At 47.9% G+C, this 21,506-nt stretch overlaps 1 protein-coding gene across 2 annotated transcripts in view; it reads right to left on the bottom strand.

Annotated features, from left to right (window-relative positions):
- The window catches only part of PHF1 (PHD finger protein 1), a 959,509-nt gene that overhangs the window by 844,412 nt on the left and 93,591 nt on the right, over window positions 1–21,506 (bottom strand). For both annotated transcript variants that reach the window (XM_085623702.1, XM_085623708.1), the window contains exon 2: window positions 14,145–14,330. In XM_085623702.1, the coding sequence (XP_085479828.1) occupies window positions 14,145–14,315 (171 nt within the window). In that variant the 5' untranslated portion in view covers window positions 14,316–14,330. The remainder of the gene's footprint in view (window positions 1–14,144; window positions 14,331–21,506) is intronic.

Here is a 21,506-nt window from a genome sequence, read left to right as displayed (position 1 = left end):
TGGCAGCTAGGTGTAGCCATATTGAGATGTAGGCTAGTCTTGGCGTCTGCAAATGTAAGAGTTAGCAAATGATGTTTTGGACCACTGGAATATGAGAGTTTAAGCGGTTTAGGGTACAGTAGTGGAACTTTTTGCACTTTGCAAATTGGCGTAAGGATGTTTGCCTGCTCTCTTATTAAGTTGGAGCCGGACTAAGAGAGGTGGAGAAACTCGGGCTGTTGTCGTAACCTGAAGAAGACAGACAGCCCTTGTATTTTCAGCCAGTGAGGAAAAGACAGCCGACAAGTGTTTCGTCACACTAGTGACTTCTTCAAGGCTGAAATCGGCAGTTCAGTACAGCTGGTCCTGTATGGCAGTCAAGTAGAAAGGCCACAATGTAATAAAAGAAGAAAGGAAAGGACCCAGGGAAATACAGACAGTAATAGAAAAAACCCGCCCAGCCTCCCTTCACCCAACTCCTCCGCACCAAGGCGCCATTGTCACAATTCACTAGGATGAAAGATGAAAGCTAAATGAGGGGCTGGAGCAATCGACCTCTCAGGCATTGGTCTGGATACCCTCCTTAACATCCCCCTGCAGCAGTCGCAAATATTTCTAGCAGGCCACTTCCCGGAACTCCTTCAACAGTATTTTAATGAACGGGGCCCATAACTCTGGATATTTGGCTGCCCTGTTGTTCGCCATCAGTGCAAGCGAGACCCCTAATCTATGAAGCAAAGCCACATGGTCTGAGATCTCCTCCGTGCCCCATCGTGCCAGGAGGACTTGTCGTGCGGCACTTAAAGCAAGCGCCATTTGTCTGCCTCTAATTGACTGTAGGATAAAAGTCAGGAGGTTAGATAGGCCCAGAATCGTGTATGCAGGGAAGTGGGGTACAGTCGTTTCGAATGCTCGGTCGATGTCATTCAAGACCCGATCCCAATACCTGGCCAGCTTGGGGCAGTGTCACAGCAGGTGTAGGAAGGAGCCCATCTGTCCACAGCCCCGCCTACACTTTTCAGAATGCCCTCTATTCCAGCCATGCATTTGTACGGGGGTTAAGTACCAGTAGGTGGCAAGTTTAAAAGATACCTCTGTGCCAGACATGTCATGAGCTTTGTGGTGTATCCTATAGTATGTTTCCCATCATTCTTTGCCAGAAAGCGGGCACCCCAGTACCTCCTCCCAGCGGAGCTGGCCCTTGGTCTTGGAAAGCGTTGGCCTCGTCAGTGAGGAAAGCAAAGAGTTCAGAAACAAGATGTTTATCTCTGTGTTTGCATACCAGCCGTTTTTCAAAGCGAATCAGAGGACGAGAAGATTCGATTCATAGCTCGGAGAGGTTACCCAGTGCCTCACCTGTGCGTAGTGAAACAAGTCTGTTGCCTGTAGTCAGTAGCGGTGGGCGGAATGACCCCAGAGGGGACAAAGAGATACCCCACCCATTTACAGCCATACTTGCACCAGCGCTGGAAAACCTCTGAGATCATTCTTGGGCGAAGTCTGGTTTGCCAATAATCAGCGTCATCAGAGAGGGGAAGGAAAATGCTCCTTACCAGTATGCATCTGTTCTTGGCATGTAGAGCTGCAGATCCATACACTTAGCATAGATCGCCATCTGGTGTTGGGCCCGGATGTTTGCACTTGTTTTTGTCCTGGAAAAGTCTTCGGAAGTCACGGGATAGGTGACTCCTCCTTCGGACTATAGTGCGCATGAGCATCGGCTCCATTCTCAGATTGTTTTTCGCCAGCAGGGAAATGATGGAGTTTTGTGAGAAACAGGAAAGGTGCTCATGTATGCTGTATCTAAATAAGATAGTGCTGGAACAGATAAAGGTAGGCGGGTGGGCGTGTGTGGATCTGCAGCTCTACATGCTAAGAACAGATGCATACTGGTAAGTAGCATTTTCCGTTTGAGGCATATGAGCTGCAGATCACACACTTAGCATAGATTGTATAGCAGTACCCATCCCTAGCGGCGACCACCAGTACCTGTTGCAGTAGTTTGAAATAGTGTTTTGAGTACAGCCTGGCCCACACTAGCTTGTTGTTTTGTTTGCACATCCACAGAATAGTGTTTTGTGAATGTGTGCGGTGTAGACCATGTAGCTGCTTTGCAGATGTCATCTAAGGGAATGTTCCCTAAAAATGCCATTGAAGCCCCTATCTTTCATGAAGAGTGGGCTTTAGGAGGAACAGATAAAGTACGTTTTGCTTTGTGATAGCAAATCTGTATGCATTTAACAATCCATCTAGCTATCCCAGACTTTGATATGGGGTTGCCTTTGTGTGGTGGTGAGAATGACACAAAAAGTGGTTTGGTCTTACGAAACGTGTGTGTCCTTTCAATGTAATAAAGCAACGCTCTTTTGACATCTAGGGTATGAAGAGCTCTTTCTGTCACTGTCTGTGGCTGCGAAAAGAACGCTGGCAACTCTAGACTGATTGAGGTAGAAAGGAGAAATGACTTTAGGGAGGAATTTTGGATTGGTTCTGAGAACAACCTTATTGTGATGGATTTGTAGGAACGGTTCCTGAATAGTTAGCGCTTGCAGTTCACTAACTCTTCTAAGAGAAATGATAGCTACTAGGAATGCAACTTTCCATGTTAGAAACTGGAGCTCACATTTATGTAGAGGTTCAAAAGGAGGACCCATTAGTCTTGTGAGAACGATGTTTAAATTCCCCTGGGGCGAATTATCCTTTTGAGGACTTCCATAAAGGCTTTGATGGCAGGCACTCTGAAAAGTGATAGGTGTTGTCGATTTTGTAAATAGGCTGCTATGGCAGCGAGGTGCAGCCTAATAGATGTGTAGGCTAAGTTGCACCTTTGGAGATGTAGTAGGTAACCTATGATGTGCTGGATAGACACGTCTAGGGGATTGATGTTGTTATGACAGTATATTACAAATCTCTTCCACTTGGCTGCATAGCAGGCTCTAGTGGTGGGACGTCTAGCTTCTTTAATGACGTTCATGCATTCAGGAGGAATGTTAAGGTAACCAAATTCTAAGACCTCAGGAGCCAGATCGCAAGGTTGAGCTGAGCTGGGCCCGGGTGTTGGATCTCTCCATGGTTCTGGGTTAGGAGGCGTGGGGAGAGGTGCAGTTTTTGGTGCGGAACTATTGACAGTTCAAGTAATGTGGACCACGGCTGTCTGGCCCAAGTTGGAGCAACTAGGATGAGAGTTAGTGCATGTTGCTGTAGTTTGCGCACGACCACTGGAATGAGTGGGAGAGGTAGAAAGGCGTACGCAAATCTGCCTGACCAATTCATCCATATTGCATTGCCTTTGGACAATGGGTGTGGATACCTGGCAGCGAAGCTTGGGCATTTGGCGTTTTCGTGCGTGGCGAAGAGGTCTATCTCTGGTTGCCCCCACATTTGAAAGAATGGCTGAAGAACTTGTGGATGAAGTTCCCACTCGTGAATCTGTTGTGTTTGACGGCTTAACCGATCAGCTATGGTGTTTTGGACTCCTGGGACATGTTGAGCTAGGAGAAAGATGTTCTGGGGTAAAGCCCATCTCCATATGCTCTGTGCCAGTTGAGAGAGCTGCAGAGTGTGTGTGTCGCCATGTTTCTGTATGTAGTACATGGCTGTCATGTTGTCTGTGCGGACTAAGACAGCTTTGCCTGATATTTGTTATTGGAAAACCTTGAAAGCTAGGAAAATGACAAGTAGCTCCAGGTGGTTGATAAGGAGTAACTTTTGTTGAGGAGTCCACCTGCCTTGCATGGTGTGATGTAATAGGTGCGCTCCCCAGCCGGAGAGCAATGCGTTCGCTGTCATGACTATCTGTGGAACTAGCTCTGGGAACGGTCGCCCTTTGGAAAGGTTCTTGGTGTTCCACCATTGCAGAGATCGATAAGTGCGACCGTCTACCAACACCAGATCTGTTAGCTGACCTTGAGCCTGGTTCCATTGGCGTGCTAAGCACTCTTGGAGAGGACGCATTTGGGGTCTTGCATGAGGTACTATAAGTATGCAAGAAGCCATCATCCCTATTAGCTGCATGAACACTCGTGCTGGGAGAGAGTGTTGAGGCTGTAATTTGGTTATGAGAGCTTGCATCCTTGTTATCCTGGCCGGGTTGGGATAGGCTAATGCTTTTGAGGTGTCGATTGTGGCACCAAAGTATTGTTGTATGTGGGATGGTTGTAAATGAGACTTTGCGTAGTTTACTGTGAACCCCAAGATGTGGAGTAGTTGGATAGTGGTGTGAGTGTGATGTACACACTGACTATATGAGCTGGCTTTTATGAGCCAGTCGTCCAGATATGGGAAGACGTGAATGTGTTGTCTTCTTAAGTGGGCTGCCACTACCGCTAGGCACTTGGTGAATACCCGTGGTGCTGTCGTGACTCCGAAAGGGAGTACTTTGAATTAATAGTGTTGGCCGTCCACTACAAATCTTAGATACTTCCTGTGAGCTGCGTGAATGGGAATATGGAAATGGGCGTCCTTGAGATGTAGAGTAGCAAGGAATTCGCCTTGTGAAAGAAGAGGAAGGACCTGCTGGATGTTAACCATGTGAAAGTGGTGTGATTGTATGTACAGGTTTAGAGTTCTGAGGTCTAGAATAGGCCTGAGAGAGTCGTCCTTCTTTGGTATGAGAAAATACAGGGAGTAAACTCCTGTTTTTTGTTGGTGCATGGCAACTGCTTTTATTGCACCCTTTTGTAGGAGGGAGATCACCTCCTGCTTTATAAGAGATAGTTGTTCTGACGACATTGGGCGTTGTGCGGGTGGTATGTGTGGGGGGGGGGTAGAAGTAAGTTCCAGACAGTAACCTGATTGAACTATTTGTCGCACCCACCTGTCTGTAGTGATGTTGGTCCAGACAGGCAGGAACTGTTGTAGTCTTCCCCCGACCGGAGTGGAATGGTCTGGGGAAAGTGGAGGAAAGTCGTTGGGTAGGGGTGGAGGCAGAGCAGGCATTGTTGGTCTTGCCTCTGCCTTTATTATTGTTGCCTATGTAGCCTTCTCTCTGGTAACCGTAGACTGGGAGGGAGCCTTGTAAAAAGTGGAGGGGTTGTCTGAGGAGTAGCCTCTGGGGGTGCCCTTGTAAGGTGAGCGACGAAAGGAGCATCTGGGAGCTTGCAACTGCAAGGCTCCCATTGATTTACCAGTGTCCGTATCCTTTTTCATCTTTTCAAGGGTTGAATCTACATTTGGCCCAAATAGGTGCTCCTGATCAAATGGCTGGTTGAGTATGGAACTTTGAACCTCAGGTTTAAAACCGGAAATGCGTAGCCAAGCATGCCTACGCAAAAGGACACTTGTGTTTACCGCTCTTGAGGCGGTGTCTGCCACGTCAAGAGCGCAACGGATGGAAGTGTTGGTAATAAGCTTACCCTCCTGTATGAGTTCATTGGTCCTGTTTTTGTATTTATCTGGGAGGTGCTGCATTATGGACTCTAGTTCATCATAATGTGCCCGATCATACCTGGCTAACAGCGCCTGAGTGTTAGCGATGCGCCATATGTTAGCCGCCTGTGAGGCTGTTCTTTTGCCGGAGGCCTCCAAGAGTTTAGACTTTTTGTCGGGTGGTGGAGCGTCACCTGATGTCTGGGAATTGGCCCTCTTCCTAGCATTAGAAACTACCAGGGAGTCTAAGGATACTGGACCTTTAATGTAAGATGGGTCAGCAGGCGCCGCTTTATAATTTTTCTCGATCCTGGGGTTAATAACTCGAGCCCTAACAGGATCTTTAAAGACTTCAGGTGCATGCGTAATAAGCCCTTTAAGCATAGGTAGTATTGAGGTGGACCTTTGACTGGTGTCAAATGTATCCATTAGGAAATCCTGCTCTATGGGGTCTGTGTGCAAGTCAATCCTGTGGTAATGGTCATCTCTGTGGACGAGCTGATTAAAGCCCATGGTGTCCTCTGGAGGGGAAGGCCTGGAAGGGTAGATGTCATCCTGTGGAACATTAGGGACATCTGGCGTGTTATAATCATCCCAGGGGTCTGGGGAAGAAGGTGGACTAGGATCCCCTAGTGGCACATCGTCCGGACCCTCCCCTATGTCATCCAAGGTGTCATCATCGTCTACTGGTGTAGGAGATGGTATAGGGGAACGGTGTGGTGGGGGAGGTGGAGGTGGTGGAGGAGGAGTTGGAGAAGGGACTCGTAGAGGAGATGTGGCAAAGTCCCTCTTTTTAGGTGGTGGAGCTGGTGCAGGTGCATCTAGTGGTCTTTTCCTAGAACTAAGAGTCAATTGACCAGTTTTAGGATCCCTTGTTAGAGTCTTTTAAGCAGGGTTTGGTGTGAACAGCTCTTCTGCTGGAGGTTGGTCTTTTGGTGCCGAGCGTTTCGGTTCCGTAGACTTCTTCGGCACCGACTCTGTAGTGGTTTCTTTGGCTCCAAATCCGAACCCTTCGGGAGTGGTTTTTTGTTCGGTTCCGAATGTTTTGTCGGTGTCGACGAATTGGTGCTTGTGGGTTTTGGTGCCGTGTGCTTGGATGTGGAAGCAGCTGTCGGCATGGAGGAGGAGGGCTGTTTCTTTTTCGGTGCCGGTGATTGTGTTTCGGTACCGACGGCAGGCTGACTCGAGCCCGAGCTGCCTGAAGGATTAGTAGGCTTCTTTGCCGGGCCAGAGGGCGGGGCATGGGAAGCAGTCTCTCGGTGTGCACCTGGGCCTGAAGGCGAAGGTGTGACCGAAGCCTTTTTCGATGGCACAGGGAGGGGGTCGGAGTCGACGTTCTTACTTACGACCCTCTGCGCCGGAGTGATTTCTTTGACATCGGAGTCATCGACTTCTGAGGCGCTGACGAGGCTTTCTTCGACCCGCTCTGGCTCCGGCACGTCGACGCCCTCTTGGAAGATGTCGGGAATTGATGTCGACGAGCGAGCCATGGTTCTTCGAGCACGACGGTCTCGAATGGTCTTTTTGGGGCGGAAAGAGACACAAGCTGGACAGTCTCTGGCCTCGTGCTCTGGTGAAAGGCAGAGGTTGCATACCTCATGCAGATCGATGTGGGGAAACTTCGACCCACATTGAGGACACTTCTTGAACGGCGTCCTTTCCATGAGCCAGAAGGCAAGGCCCAGGTAGGCCCGAAGGCCTTTGTCGACTATCGGAATCGAGGACTTTGATTTGGAGAGATGCGAGACGATTAGGGTTCGCGATCGAGACAATACCGTCGAAAGGGTGAAGGATTGCGTGTCGAAAGTGGAATCGGTAACGGTTCCGAGCTGGAGCGCGACAAACACATCCGAGCCCGATGGCGGAAAAAAACAATCTGAGGATGGAGCCGATGCTCATGCGCACTATAGTCCGAAGGAGGAGTCACCTATCCTGTGACTTCCGAAGACTTTTCCAGGACAAAAACAAGTGCAAACATCCGGGTCCAACACCAGATGGCGATCTATGCTATGTGTGTGATCTGCAGCTCATATGCCTCAAACATGTTGTTAGTTTGGGTTTGAGAGCCACCATGTCCCAGATTATCAATGTCGTGGCCGTTACTGGCGAAGAGTATAGCCCCCAGGTCCTATGTTTGCAAGGCAGCCAGATCTCCCTCCAGATGTTGGCTCCAGGAATCGCCTGTTCCATAAAGGACCAGTGCTTTTCTAATAGCGGTCGATTCCAATCCACAATAAAGTGCAACTGTATGGCCTGGAAATACAGCGGGATAAGGGGAAGCATCAGGCCTCACGCCGGTTTGGATCGGCTAAGTTTCTGTTGGCGAAGACGCGGGTTCTTGCCATTCCATATGCACCGGTTAATGGCGAGTATTGTCATTATGACGGCCACAATACGTCCGGACCATGACAATCCCCTGCGTTTCCATATAAAAAACGAACGTCTTGCTGGTCTAGGTGAGACGGGGACCGTAATTAGCTGCCAGTGTCCTCGTCCTCGTCAGCATGGGGGGCCAAAAGGATTACTAGGTAGCGTATAGTTTCCGCCACCCACACAAAGGGGAACTGTGCTTGCAGTGTGGCTACAAGGGGCAGAGCGACTGAAAGGTTCAAGATCTGAGATTTTTGGAGGTTGAATCCTGATACTTCGCTAAACACCCGCAGTTCCTCAAGTAGGGACGGGAGCGAGGTTGACGGGTTTGTCAGGGACAGGATAATATCATCAGCATATAGGCTAATTGTATGTGTGTCAGCTCTGAGACGAATCCCTGAGACACGTGGGTTGCTCATCACTCATGGGCTCCATACAGAGGGCAAAAAGGCACGGGGAAAGGAGGCAGCCCTGGCAGGTTCCCCCTGCTATTGGAAACGTTGAGGACAAAGTCCCGTTGACCTGGACAAAGGCCATGGGAGCGCTATAAATGCAGAGTATCCTTGCTATGACCGGTTCCGGCGATGTGAGGGTAGGTCCACTGTACGGAAACCACTGCAAACAAGGACACTCCATCATGTGTGTCCTTGATCAGCCGGCAACTGCTGAGGCATAAATCTTTTAAAGACTAGATTGTCCTCTATACCTGTGGGTAAATGTTTTTCCCGCAGTCTCTTCTTGTGATAGGTAGGTGTTTCCACCTGATCACAGTGTGTAGATAGTTTTCACCATGGTCCTGAAGAATTGCCACTGATCCCCCTGACAATTAGGCATGAAACATGTTGACCTCGATAGCAAGAGTAGGGCGCATACATTTTTGATCCACTATGGTCATATAGTTGCCATACACTCTCTATTTTTTAATCAGGTGGGGAGCCCCACACGGAAAAGGATTTCGCACTGGACTTCCTGACCTGTTTTAACCTCTGCACTCACTAGCACATCACATCTACACTTTATAGGTCCCTCACCCCCACGACACCATACAGCATGGAACAAAAGATCTCCGCCAAAGAGCCCCTCATTGGGTGCCCGTTGGGTATTGCAGCACCGACCCGACGAGGAGCAGGCCCAATGATGAAGCATGACACCTGCTGGCTGGGTGTGTGAGGGCCCTAGTTCCAAAGGAAACAATTTTCCTGCAGTATAACATCAGCGTGATTACCTGTATTCATAGTGGTTCTTGTACATAGCTCTTTATTCCCCTTCTGTTCTATGACCCATTTTAGGAACAACGTACCTTCTTTTGTTACATATCCTTGCTATGAATCTGTCCTTGAATCCAAAGTGGCAGAGAGTTGCAAACAAGTAAGGCCAATGTACGCAAGCAAACGCTTTTTCAGCGTCGATCGAGAGGAGGAGGGCCTCCCTCCATGATCGCTGGATAAGGTTGGAAAGATGGATGAGGCGTTTTGTATTGTCCCCACACTGTAGCGCCTGTATGAAGCCGGATTGGCCAGGGTTGATTAGGCCTGGCATGATAGGGTTGAGTCGCGCTGCTAGGATGACTACAAAAAGTAAGGCGTCAGTGTTGATTGAGCAAGGAGATGGGCCTATAGGCCCCACAGTCTCTGGGGTCATTCTTAGACTTCAGAATCACAGAGATGGACGGCTCAGTAAGGGAGCCAGAGTTTAGAAAATAATTAAACAGCCAGGTGAGCAGAGGAGCTAGCTCTCGGCAGAAAGTTTTATAAAAGAGGGGGATTAATCCATTCGGGCCCGGCACCTTGGAGCATTTGAGGCGAGTAATCGCCGCCATTAACTCAACTACTCAAATGTGTTGATCTAGCTGGAACACAAGAAACAGTGGGAGGTATTTCAGCAGGACATCTTGCAGGTAGGCCGGTCGGTCGGTGCCTCTGGACCGGCATACAGGACGCTATAGAAAGTCTTAAAAGCCTCAGATATCTCTGGGTCTGTATGGACCTCCACCCTATTCAGAGTGTGAACAGTCAAAAGACCCGGACAGTGCCTTGCCACGCAATCTAGGCTCCAGCATACGGCCGCAACGATCTCCAATTAGTAGAATTTATGCTTAAGTCGTAAGAGAGCGTATTGCGCCTGATCAAGATCAAGGCGTTTTGAGGAGAAGTCTCTGCTTCCCAAGTTCCCGCCAGACCCATGGGCCCCTGTACGTTTGTGAATCGACTAGAGCTCTGAGGCCGCTTGTTCAAGCTGTTGTTACTTTCCCTACGCAGTTTATTATTGGCCCCCACGGTAGTGATCAACTCGCCCGAAGGACGAGCTTGAGCGCCTCCCACACCGATGAGAAAAGGGCCCCTTCAGGATCATTAATACGGAGGTAGTCCCCTATGACCCAGCGGATCGCCGCTACCATATGAATGGATTGCAGCATAGCATCACGCAGTAGCCACCGTGAGGGGCGGAATTATGCGGTGTTCAATTGTAACATCAATGTGAACAGGGCATTATCTGACAGAGATCAGGGCTCTATGCTTGCCTCTCTGACAGGCTGTGAGGGCTGAGGATGTGAGAAAGTGATCGATTCATGCATATGACTTATGGGATGCAGAGTAAAATGTGTAGTCTCTAGAGGAGGGGTGGCGGGATCTCCAGATATAGCAGAGTGCGCTATCTGTCAGCCACTGGAGGCCAGCAGCTGAGGAGGCACTCGTCTTGGAGGAACCCTGACTAGTGCAGTCTATGTCAGGGTCCATCACTGGGTTAAAGTCTCCCCTATTAGAATGGCCAAGTGGGGGGGAAGTAAGGGCCGTCGCCAGGGCATTGATGATTAAGGGTTCTTTCCTGTCGCTAGGTGCGTAGATGTTAGCCAGGTTGAAAGTGGCAGCACCCTATTGCAATCTAATCACTAATACCCTCCCCTTGACTTACATGAATGTGGATATTACCTTGCCATGGAACTTCTGGGCGAGGAGAATACCTTTTCTTGTTGTCGGGCCAGAGGACCAATACTGTCGGGGAACCGGCGTGATTGCATGCGAGGGGGGGGAGGGGGTGTATCTCTGGCAAGTAAGTGCATCTCCGGTAGCAAACAGATATCGCCGCCAGACTGCTCCAGGAGGGACAGCACCGCAGCGCTCTTTACCAGGCTATTTAGGCCATGGACATTTAAACTGGCAATGCGCAGGTCATGGGGCTGGGGCCTGAGTTGCATATGTAAGTCCACCCGCCCCCCCAAAGTCCCAAAGGTAGGAACTTCAGATTTGTGGATGGGTGGGCCTGTCGAGGGGCATCTGCATAGGTCTAAGGAGTAGCAGTGGTGCGGACGAAAAATGAAAGACGACAGAAATGACCCCAAGGAAAACAATTGAGTAACATTTGGAACAACAGAAAATGACCACATTTAGGGCTGGGCATTAGAAGATGCAGTCCTGCAGTGTACCGCTCTCCCTGATGCAGCCGCTCTGTTTTCCAACAGCCCCATGACTGAAAACCGCTTCAACTGTTTCCCCCTTCGTTCCAAGTCGCTTCCCAGAGGGTGGAGTCCCCTGAGAGCGCCTGGAGCACCGATTGCCGCTTTTTGTTCATGGTGTCTGAGTCCGGCTTCATTCTGACAGGAGCACCCTTGACCCGCTTCCAGCCTTGCTGCTTCTGTCTTCCACGATCGGGGGAGCGGGCCCGTTACTGCATTCCTACAGGGTCTTCGATATGGAGCAGGGCACAGGCTTCCCTAATGGATCTTAGTAGCTGCAGAGTTCCATCGTGGCGAAAGATGATATGGAAGGGATGACCCCATGACTATTTTATGGCTGCTTTCCGCAAGTCGTCAAGGACTGGGCGAAATTCCCTGCACTTTTGCAAGGCGATCCGGGAGAGATCCTGGTAGAGTACTGGGGAGTGGCCCCAGGAACTGGAGCGGGTGTGCCTCTCTGGCTCTCTTTACGATGTCCTCCTTTGTTTGAAAATCATGTACGCACACCAGGATATCAGCCGGGTGATTATTTTCTGATCTGGGGGGGCCATTCCCTATGGACACGGTCAAGCTGCAGTTTTGTCTCTCCTGAATGACCAGTGATGTGTTGAAAGAGTTCTACAACGTAATCCCGAAGGTTAGCTCCCTAAGCATGTGTCAGCACTCCCCTGATGCAAATATTATTCCTGCAGGTACGTTTCTGTAAATCTTCACTGTGTGCCTGCAAGTCCAGATATTGCTCCTTAAGACGCAGGTCTTCTTGCTGCAGCCACTCCATCTCTTCCCCTCGGCTCCTTTCTCAGTCTTCTAGTGTGGCCACTCGGTCTCTTACTTCTTCAAGATCGGGACGAACCTACCGCAGGTCCGCCACCAACTCTGTCTTCATGGATTGGAGGTCTCCTCCAAGTGATGCAAAGAGGGATTCCAGGAAGGACTTGGTGACAGGGCCCTCCCCACCATCAGAATCTGCCAGGTGTTCTCTTCCGGTCGCTGTCTGTTTCTCATCTGGCGCTGCTTCCCCCGGTTTCATGAACATTTCTTTAAGGAGGTGGTCTTTTTTTGCTTGGTTCACGGATATGTCGCAGGCCTGCTGAAGTGCACAGCCAAGAGGTCCGCTTTAGCGCAGAGTAAAGGGCTAGCGGCCTTGATGAGTTCCCCGTCACCACCTTCCTTACAGGAGCCGGGATATGACCCACAGCAGGGCGCTCTGGCACCGGACCCAGACCCACCAACCCCATTGTAGAACTGCACTATCGCAGCGGCCGGTAGGCAGGGAGGCCCCAGTATCCCAGGCTGCTATTTCGGGGCAAGATACAGTGGCAGGATCCAGGAGCCGCCAGAAGTTGATGCGGGAGACCACAAGGGCCCCTCTTTCAGTACACTCTGTAGGGCAATCTAGTCCTGCGAGGCCGCCACAGGCTCAGCCAGGGAAAGAAGGCACTGGCCCACCGTCCACCTCCTCACTTCCTTGCCGTCTCCCCCAAGGGGTTTGTTGCGTCATTGTGAGGGGAGGTGAAGACAGATATTTCTCCCAGGCCTTCCAGCTGCCGGGGGTGGCCGTGTCCCCCCTCTGCCCAGCCGCTCTTAGTTTTCAGGGGCCCCACCAGTGCCCCAGTCTCCTTCCCACTCTCAACACAGAGCGGTAAGGGACCCCTCGTCCTATGTCCCTGCGTCAGCAACCAGAATTTCAGTCCCGCAGATGGTCGTAATAGGGGTAGGGCCCAGCCAACCGTCCTCCTTGCTGGGTCCTAACGCGTTCACAGGACCTCAGTCGTGAATCGCCCACGTGGAACTGGGAAGCTCCTGGGCCCTGATCCATGCGCGGGCCGCATGCCCAATCGCCGCGAGGATCAGTGGGGATGAGGGGGACCGGATCCAGCCGCTCCCCCGTGCAGAGCCCGGCCTCCTCACCTTCCTGCTCTTCGGCAGTCCGCAGGGCCTCCTGTCGTGGGCCTGCTCCTCATATCGGGGACTCTGGTTCCCACCGGTCCTGTCGTTCTCGGCCACTCTCCTGAGGCAGCATGGGTCAAAGGAGAGCACACGCCGTCGTCCGCCTCACCGGCGCTCATCAAAGGGCATCCGCTAGGAGCAGCTGCTTCCTTGCAGTGCAGGCTGGGTCTGTCCCCTGAAGGTTATCCTCTGCTTCACGCTGTTCTGCGCTTATGAGTCGCCACGAGCCCAGCCAGCCCACTGTAGATCAGCGTCCCAGTAGTCGACTGCCGCACAGGCTGACGACCCCCAGCAAGCTCTTCTCCCGGCATCAAAGTCGGGATCCAGGGTTATCGGCCAGCGTCTCAGCCATGATGCACGCCCCCCACCTCTGACAGCTGCACGGCCCCTCGGGGATCATCTAAGTGGGGCTGGCAGGCTAAAAAGTGGTGTTATAGTGGCAGTGGCAAGGAGAGACCAAAAACACGTCTCAGCCGTCTGCCATCTTGGACACCACCCCCCAAAGAAGAATTGCACAACTCTACTTTTAAGTCTCCTCTGCTTCAAACACCCAATGCCTCGAACACTTGCACATCATTCAGACCTGGATGTCCAGTGCATACCTAAAATTTAAAGCCATTAAGGCAGAGTTTCTGTTATTTGCCAAGAACAACAAACAAGATACAGGACAAACCTGGCTCAATGACATGAACCTTGACTGCTTCGAATCTCAACTCTCACTGAATGCTTATTCACAGGATTTCACCCAGGATAGCAGCGTCTCCCTCAGTGAACAGACTGGCAAAATAACAAAGATGACCAGGTACCACCTCACTCTTCTAAAGAAAGCCAGACTGCTTGTTTCCGGAAGCAATGTCAAAACTGCTGTTCAAGCGCCGGTACACTTATATCTGGATAAATTCACAATTGTAGGAATAAAGGGTTAAGTAGTTTACTGTGAGTAACTTTACTTTACGAGTGAAAACATGAATGCTAATCCATGTTCGGTCCTTCCCTCCATGTTAAGGGAAACTGGGTAACTCACCTTTTTGATGATACCAAGGTATAGCAGGCCATCAGTCCAGCGAGCCAGCACGTCTTGCCCCTCCCAGAAGCGCGTCAGGGTTTGAAAGCGGGGCCGCTTCACCTGGCTGCAGGATGCCTTGGGGCTGGTGTGTGAGCTACGGCACAAGGGGGATGGTGAGGTGTCCTCCATCACATTGTAACCATCCTGGAGAACAGAAAAAATAATTCAGTACAGGAGAGAGTGGGAACAGCAATAGGAAAAGTATCACACCACCAAAAAAAAGCAGCAACTCCTAGCATCCAAACAGCACAAAAGCGAAGTCAAGAGAAAGGTTCTCCTGAGTCAGCCAATAGAACCACACACAGAGCAGACATATGAAGGGCTAACAGGTCCTGCCTATTGCTTTCAAATACAGAACCACACCAAAACACCTACTACAACCTGAACAAGAGAGGGACTGAATATCCAACACCGACAGGATGGATCACACAAGAGGACACCCAAGACACCAAGGATAACCAGAGCTGCGACTGCATGGATAACACTCAGGATGTTGTGCAGAATACCAGATGCAAGAGAACGGTTTCCACAGGAATGGTACATCATGCACCAGGGACGGGATGTTAAACCAAGTCCCCCACAACTCACAGTGTGTGGCTCCTAAGGAGAAACATGCCAACAGACAATAAAAGACCAGAACAGGAGATGTATCAGTCATAACTCTGGCACTGTACTGTTACCACTCAGAAAGAGGCTATTCAAAGCTGTGACTCAATCTGATCACAAGTCTTAAAATTAGAAATGTGGTATATAATGTGGTATATGCAAAAATAAAACGTCCAGACACCTAAACACACAGAAGATAACACTCACTTACTGTGCAGGCTATACGCTAAATACCATTGGATATCTCACATAACCAAATGGAAGATAAAAATTACCACAGATGGAACGAAACAAAGACCTAACACTGATTGAATAACCTGTGGCATTCAAAGGACACTGAAAAAACATAGAAAATACCCAATCAAAAACAACCATAGATCAACAGAGAACAATATAGTCTGGCAATGACGACGTATGGCACAAGGCAGGCCATAACACCGAACAGTGCCCAGTGGAGAGCAGCAACGCCAATTCCTCACCAAGTAGAAGATACACAGATGATGGACGGAATTCAGAGCAAATCAAACATTCACCCCCAGTCAAGAGATCTGGGTTAAATCCATCGCTCTTTTGCTCACCATGCCACCCCAGTTTAGACCCAGCCATATGCAAATCAGTCTTGACCCTGTGCCTCATGGGAACAGCCCGAACTGCCAAGCCAGGTCCTCCCTAGACCGGAAACAAGCATCCTGGGAACGGTTTCCGGGCATCACCCCTCATCAGGCAGGCTAGCTAGAATCCAGTGGCACAGTGAGCCCAGAACCCACCTCTGGGCATACCCGGCATACTTAGGGCGAGAAACCAAAAGACACACGGATGATGGACAGAATGCAGAGCGAATCAAACATGTGGAGCAAAAAAACAATGGATTTAGGCCCAGATCTCTGTACTGAGGTGAAGGTACTCTGCATTCTGTCCATCAATTCTTCTTTTTGAATTCCTCACCAAGTAGCATAAGAAAGCTCAAACCACACATTAAACATCAAAAAGGAAGTGTGGCATGATCACATTTAACATGAGTCTTTACATCTACTCAATTCATTTGAGGTTGGATTTTGTCCAGGCAAAAGTACTGAGTTGGTGGACTTATTAGTAGTTTATGACCCCTGGAAGCTTGTGGACAGCAGTGGAGCTGAGGCTGCATTTGTTTTGGCTTTATGTGCGGCCTTCTACACTTTCAATCATAGCGGTCTTGCCATCAAGCTTACTAATGCAGGTATTCAGGCATCAAATGAACTGAGCTTAACTGGCCAATCTCTTTCTTGACAGACCATCAGTCAAGCTACCTTTATTCAGGTCAAAATCCAAAGCTCTCAAATTCTGGTGTCCTCAGCATCGATTCTCTCAACTCTTTTTTTAACATCTACAATCTCCTCAATCGCACTTGGGCCAGATACTCGGTGTATGCTGATGATACCCAAATGATATTGTGATTGCCCCTCACCATACAAACTTCTTCTGCCTCTGGCAGAAACGATTGCTGACCCACTGGTGGATGTCTAAAAATGTCATGATTTTGAATGTGGCTAACCCACCCTCATTATCATCGGACAGGACCAAGCAGCTCAAGAAGGTCTACAATGGTCGCTTTACATGAGCACCAGTTTTGTTACAGATGGACACATTCATTTTTGGTAGGCACGGGGATATTAAGTTCAGTTCAGTTCATAAAGCTTTATTCGATTGTTACAAATTTACTATCATAAAAGCACAATTTTAAAAAACATTTTACAATCAATCAAGCAAAATTACGGAGTAGCAGCAATCATATTGGGCAAAAACACATTCATAGATAAAAAATTATACCATGAGAATTTCAACAAATAATTATAATTCATCAGTGAGCGTTAGACTTTTCCTTGAATAAAATACTCTCTTTAACAACATAGCAAGCCTCCATACTGCATGTTCATTATCCAACAACTGAAGTTTTAAAAAAGCAGAACGACATTGTCTCAGCCCATAAGTTTTCAAAAGCGGAACAAACCACGTTTTTCTTAATTCGGAATAAAATTGACAGAAAAGAACAGAATGGATGGTAGACTGGCATGAGTGATTATCGCAAGGACAAGGTGGAAGTTTTCTCGACAAGTCATTCGTTTTGTGCCACGACACCAGTCTATGAAATATATTTAACCTGCATCTAGCCAATAAAATTCTGTCAAAGGTAACAGTTACAAATGACAAGTATGGTTCCATTCCAAATGTAGTTAAGATGGTTTGGTGTTGGTTAACGGTGGGCTTCGTAAATTCGCTAGACAGTCTGGCCTCTTCTAGCATACAGTGCCCCTCCCTTTTCAATGATTCCAGTGAAATCATCTTCAAGGAACTTGGGTTTGTAAAATATTCTAGGTGCCCCAAGTCTTTCATAAAATCATGAACAAAGCTGATTCATGGTATTTTTAAGCCTCGATCTAATTTAAGACAATCAGCGAGAATATCTCGATTTAACTGTGTCCGTTCCTTAATCCAGATACTATGCCACAGTAGTATCGGTTCTATTTTAATTAAATCAGATAAAAATGGAAGACCCAGATCTTCATAACCAACAAAAGATGATGTACTAGGGGTGGACGGATAATATAAATCTTAAAAAAGAATTCTCCACTTGTTGCAGCTGCGTGGTATTTGCTAATCCCCAAACCCGGGTTCCATACATTGTGGAGGTGATACACCTTGCTTTGTAAATTTGTATCATCTCCGCAGGGTGTTTCCGACCCAGTTTCTTAGAAAAACCCACCAAAGCATTCGAGGTCCGGATAAGCATCAGTTTTTTGGCAATTGTAGTTTGAGCCCATGATTCGTTTTGATTAAACAAAACGCCCAAATATGAAAAACTCTTAGTTGTACTTAGTTTCTGCCCCTCTACAAAGATGTCCTTTGCCCGCATAGGCCCACGGCCACATCTCATTACGTATGTCTTTGAGATGTTAATATTGAGGCCTAGATCCTTCATAAAAACATAGAAGCCATTAAGGACCCTTTGGAGAGCAATTTGGGTTCTTGCCAACAATAACTGCGTCGTCCGCATAGAGGAGTACAGGGATGGGTCGGCCTGCAACATGGGGAAGGTCATGTGTCGTTCTTACTAATGCCTCACCTAACCCATTGGTATACAAGTTAAAAGGGAAGGGGGCCAGCACGCAGCCCTGCCTCAGCCCCCTTCTTACGGGAAAGTTAGCTGTACGTTCCCCCCCTGTTCCAAAACGCACACTGGCTGACGCATTACTATAAAGGTTCCTTAAGAAAACAATAATTTGAGGGTCTACTTTCAAATCCTCAAGGACCTCCCACAGCCTTGCATGTATCACCGAATCGAAAGCCGCAGTTAAGTCTACAAAGACCATGTACAATCTGCTATTTTTTGCCCTCGTATACTTTCCTATAGTAGGGCCAGATTTAAACACTGCTCCGTGGTTCCAAGCCCCTTTTGAAAACCATTTTGTAAATCTGTTAAAATATTATTTTCTTCTGACCATTCCTGCAGACGTTCTAAAATCACACGCCCGCCACTTTCACCATTGAATCTAATAAGGAGATCGGTCTATAGCAGCCCGGATTCTGGGGGTCCCCTTTTTAGGTCTCGCCTGACCCAGCGCATGCGCTGGTCTGGCGAGACTTTTATGAGGGCTCAAAAAAGTGCTACCATGGCCAGCCTAGAGTTACAGTGCATGTGCGCGGGCGCGCCGCGCTTGTTCGCGATCACTTTCATTTTTGATGTTCTCCATGAGCCAGTTCTTTTCTGTTTATTACTTCTATGTAGTAATGGTGGCACCCATGCTTTAGCTTGAACATCTTAGGCTAAAGTTGGGTGCTGAGATTGCTTCAAAAGTAAAGAAATAGACAATTCTTTACTTTTGAAGCAATCTCGGCACCCGACTTTAGCTTAAGATGTTTAAGCTAAAGCACGGGTGCCGCCATTACTACAGAGCAGTAATAAACAGAAACAAGCATTGGCATAGCCAATAGGTGTCGCTTTTGGGACCTTATAAGTATTTAGTTATGCAACTGTTACATGGCTAAACACTTATAAGGTCCCAAAAGCGAAACCTATTGGCTATGCCAATGCTTGTTTAAAATTAGGTAGTATTATAGACTCACCCCAGGTTTCAGGTCATTTGGTTTGAAAACTAGCATTTATGACCTGCGTTATAATGGGCCCCCATAGCGCAATATTAAATTTGAACAGGTCTATGGGGATGCCATCCGGGCCAGGTGCTTTGCCGGTCTTACTCCTAAGAGCTCTGTTCACTTAATCTAAAGTGAAATTTAGATTAATATTTGAATAAACTCTCTCCAGATCATCATCAGATCTAGTACAAGAAGTGTCATTACCATTATATACCTATGTGAAATGGGTAATCCATTCCTCCTCTGAAATAGCGATTGCTATTAATGGGTCTTCCTGTGTAGTGAGGAAAGGTGTCTTCACTGCCCTCCAGAATGCTGCGCTATCCTTTAGTACTGATGCTGTGTGTAGGGCTTTCCATGCTTCATTTCTCAAGGTATTTTTCCTTTCTTTTAATGCCTGTCTATATTCCAATCTTGCAAGTCTGATGCTATCCGCTAATCTAGGTTGCCTATGTAATTCAGTTTTTAAATTGGAATAAGCTTGGGTACATCTTGAATTAAACCAGCTAGATTCCTTATTTTTCTTGCGTTGTTGAACTAGTAATAGTTTAAGAGCATTCGATATTTCAGCATAGGATGCTACGATACTTGCAGTGGGTGCTGACTCACACAGGCATATTTCAATTGCTGACTTACAATTTACCACTAGAGATCTTGTTACTTCTGCAGGATCCACCTTTGACCATTTAAGTGTGTACCCACTGATTTTATCTAATTTCAATTCTCCCGCTTCCTCTCTGTCCTTATTTATATTGGGGACCTTCTTTATGGGTAAAGCGACAACCAAGTGTAGCGGGAAATGGTCACTTAAAGAATTCTGGTTGACCTCAAAGTAACCTTAAAGCATCATTATTTGAAACTAGTATGTAAATCGATTGTAGAGACACCTCTTCCATTATAAGCGTGGGGCATCATTACTGGGGGCTCCATAAGCTCATTTACAAAGCCTAGGTCGGTAGTAGCTAAAAATTAATTAAACAGTTCTCCTGCCGGGGAGTGACAAAAATGAGTTAAGTGAGTAGCTTCTTCAAGTATATGGCCACATAATCTCTTGTCCTTAGTGGGGCACGTTGCACAATTAAAATCACCCATCATAATTACCACAGCATTTGTGGGGCTAGCATTACAAATCACATTAATTCCTCACTTAAGTTTTTTAAAACTTGACAGAGTTCTTCTGAGATCACATTGTTTTAAAAATTGTCTCTTTTTACACATTGAACCGTAGTTATTGACACCATAATTATCTGATAAAAACTGCTGCTCAAAAATGCCTGTGTTTTGATAATAGCTAACTTATTGGAAATATACAAACTCAGGCCGCCCTTAAGCCTACCCCCAAGGCCCTTCACGGCCGGTGTGTTAAAAGTTTTAAAACCATTAATATGAAATGGGTCATTAACCCAGGTTTCCTGTAGGCCTATTATGTCTCTGTCTTGAATGAATTTGCACCACACTGGGTTTTCTATTTTTGACCGCAACACCGCAATATTCCAAATGATATCGCTGGTGGGCACATCACCCTTTGATAACGGTGGCGGTTGGCAGGCCTGCAGTTGTTACTATCTCCAGAACTAATCAACTCTATTGTTTGCATGGTAGGTGTGGGGTTTGGAGGTGAAAGAACCTCCTTACTGTATTCTACACCCCTCACTGGCTCACCCCCTTCTCTTTGCTGATTACTCACTTCAAACACCTTGTTGCTTATCCCCGCTGATAGAAAATCCTCACCGATGATCCTTCCTGACTCACTATTCTCGGCCCCATGGTACGCCCCAGCAGTCAATCAATGTCACCAAAAGAGCTTAGAGCCTCAAATCGATTACTGGTCGGAATAGGGAATATTTGTTGAAACCCCCCTAGCGAATTCTCTGTCTCAATGGGGTACTGCGGGCGCCTGGAATGTTGATAAAAGAAACCCAGAGGTAAGAGGTTTATCCTCCGTGTAGTGGCAAATCTGGATCCAGCTCTCTCCAGTATAGTTTGAATCGTGTTAGGTGAACCAAATGTTAGCACTATACAATTACCAGGCATAGATTTGCTAGACCTTCCTACCCAAGCAATTCTCCTAGCCATTTTAAATTCAGCAAATAAGGTGTTAGTAAGCCCTGTCCTTGTCCCCAAGAGGTGTAGAGACTTATTTCTCAATGCTCTATTGTTCCCGTTGGAAGTGGGGGAAGGTTGGCTAGAACTACAGTAAATGGGGTTGCCTCCGGCGGAAGATGCAAGTTTGTGGCTTTTAATAAGCATTCCTGCCTCAATGTTACATTTCCTGTTATATTTATGGGCTTGTCCTTGCCTGATTGTGCTTGCCTGGCCGCAATAACGGCGGTCGGCATGAGATTATTTGCCGCTCTCCCTCTCCCTGATGATATGCCTTGTCTAACATTGGTTGCCTGCACTTGAATTTGGGGAGCATTTGGTGCGCTTACTCTCAACAACTCTGGTCTGATCAAGGAATTCGGAGTGGTTGGGTCTAATTGTATCTGCTGCTGGTGTGCAACCCCACTCTCGTTGTTAACTAAGATGGCTATCTAACCTAGCTCTTTTTAAACTGGGGTGTACCGCTTGCATACTGCAGCT

The sequence above is a fragment of the Triturus cristatus genome, chromosome 1_1, assembly GCF_964204655.1.
Source record: "Triturus cristatus chromosome 1_1, aTriCri1.1, whole genome shotgun sequence".
Lineage (NCBI taxonomy): Eukaryota > Metazoa > Chordata > Amphibia > Caudata > Salamandridae > Triturus > Triturus cristatus.
The sequence above is the reverse complement of the archived record's forward strand: the minus strand, read 5'-3'. Positions and strand labels throughout refer to the sequence as shown.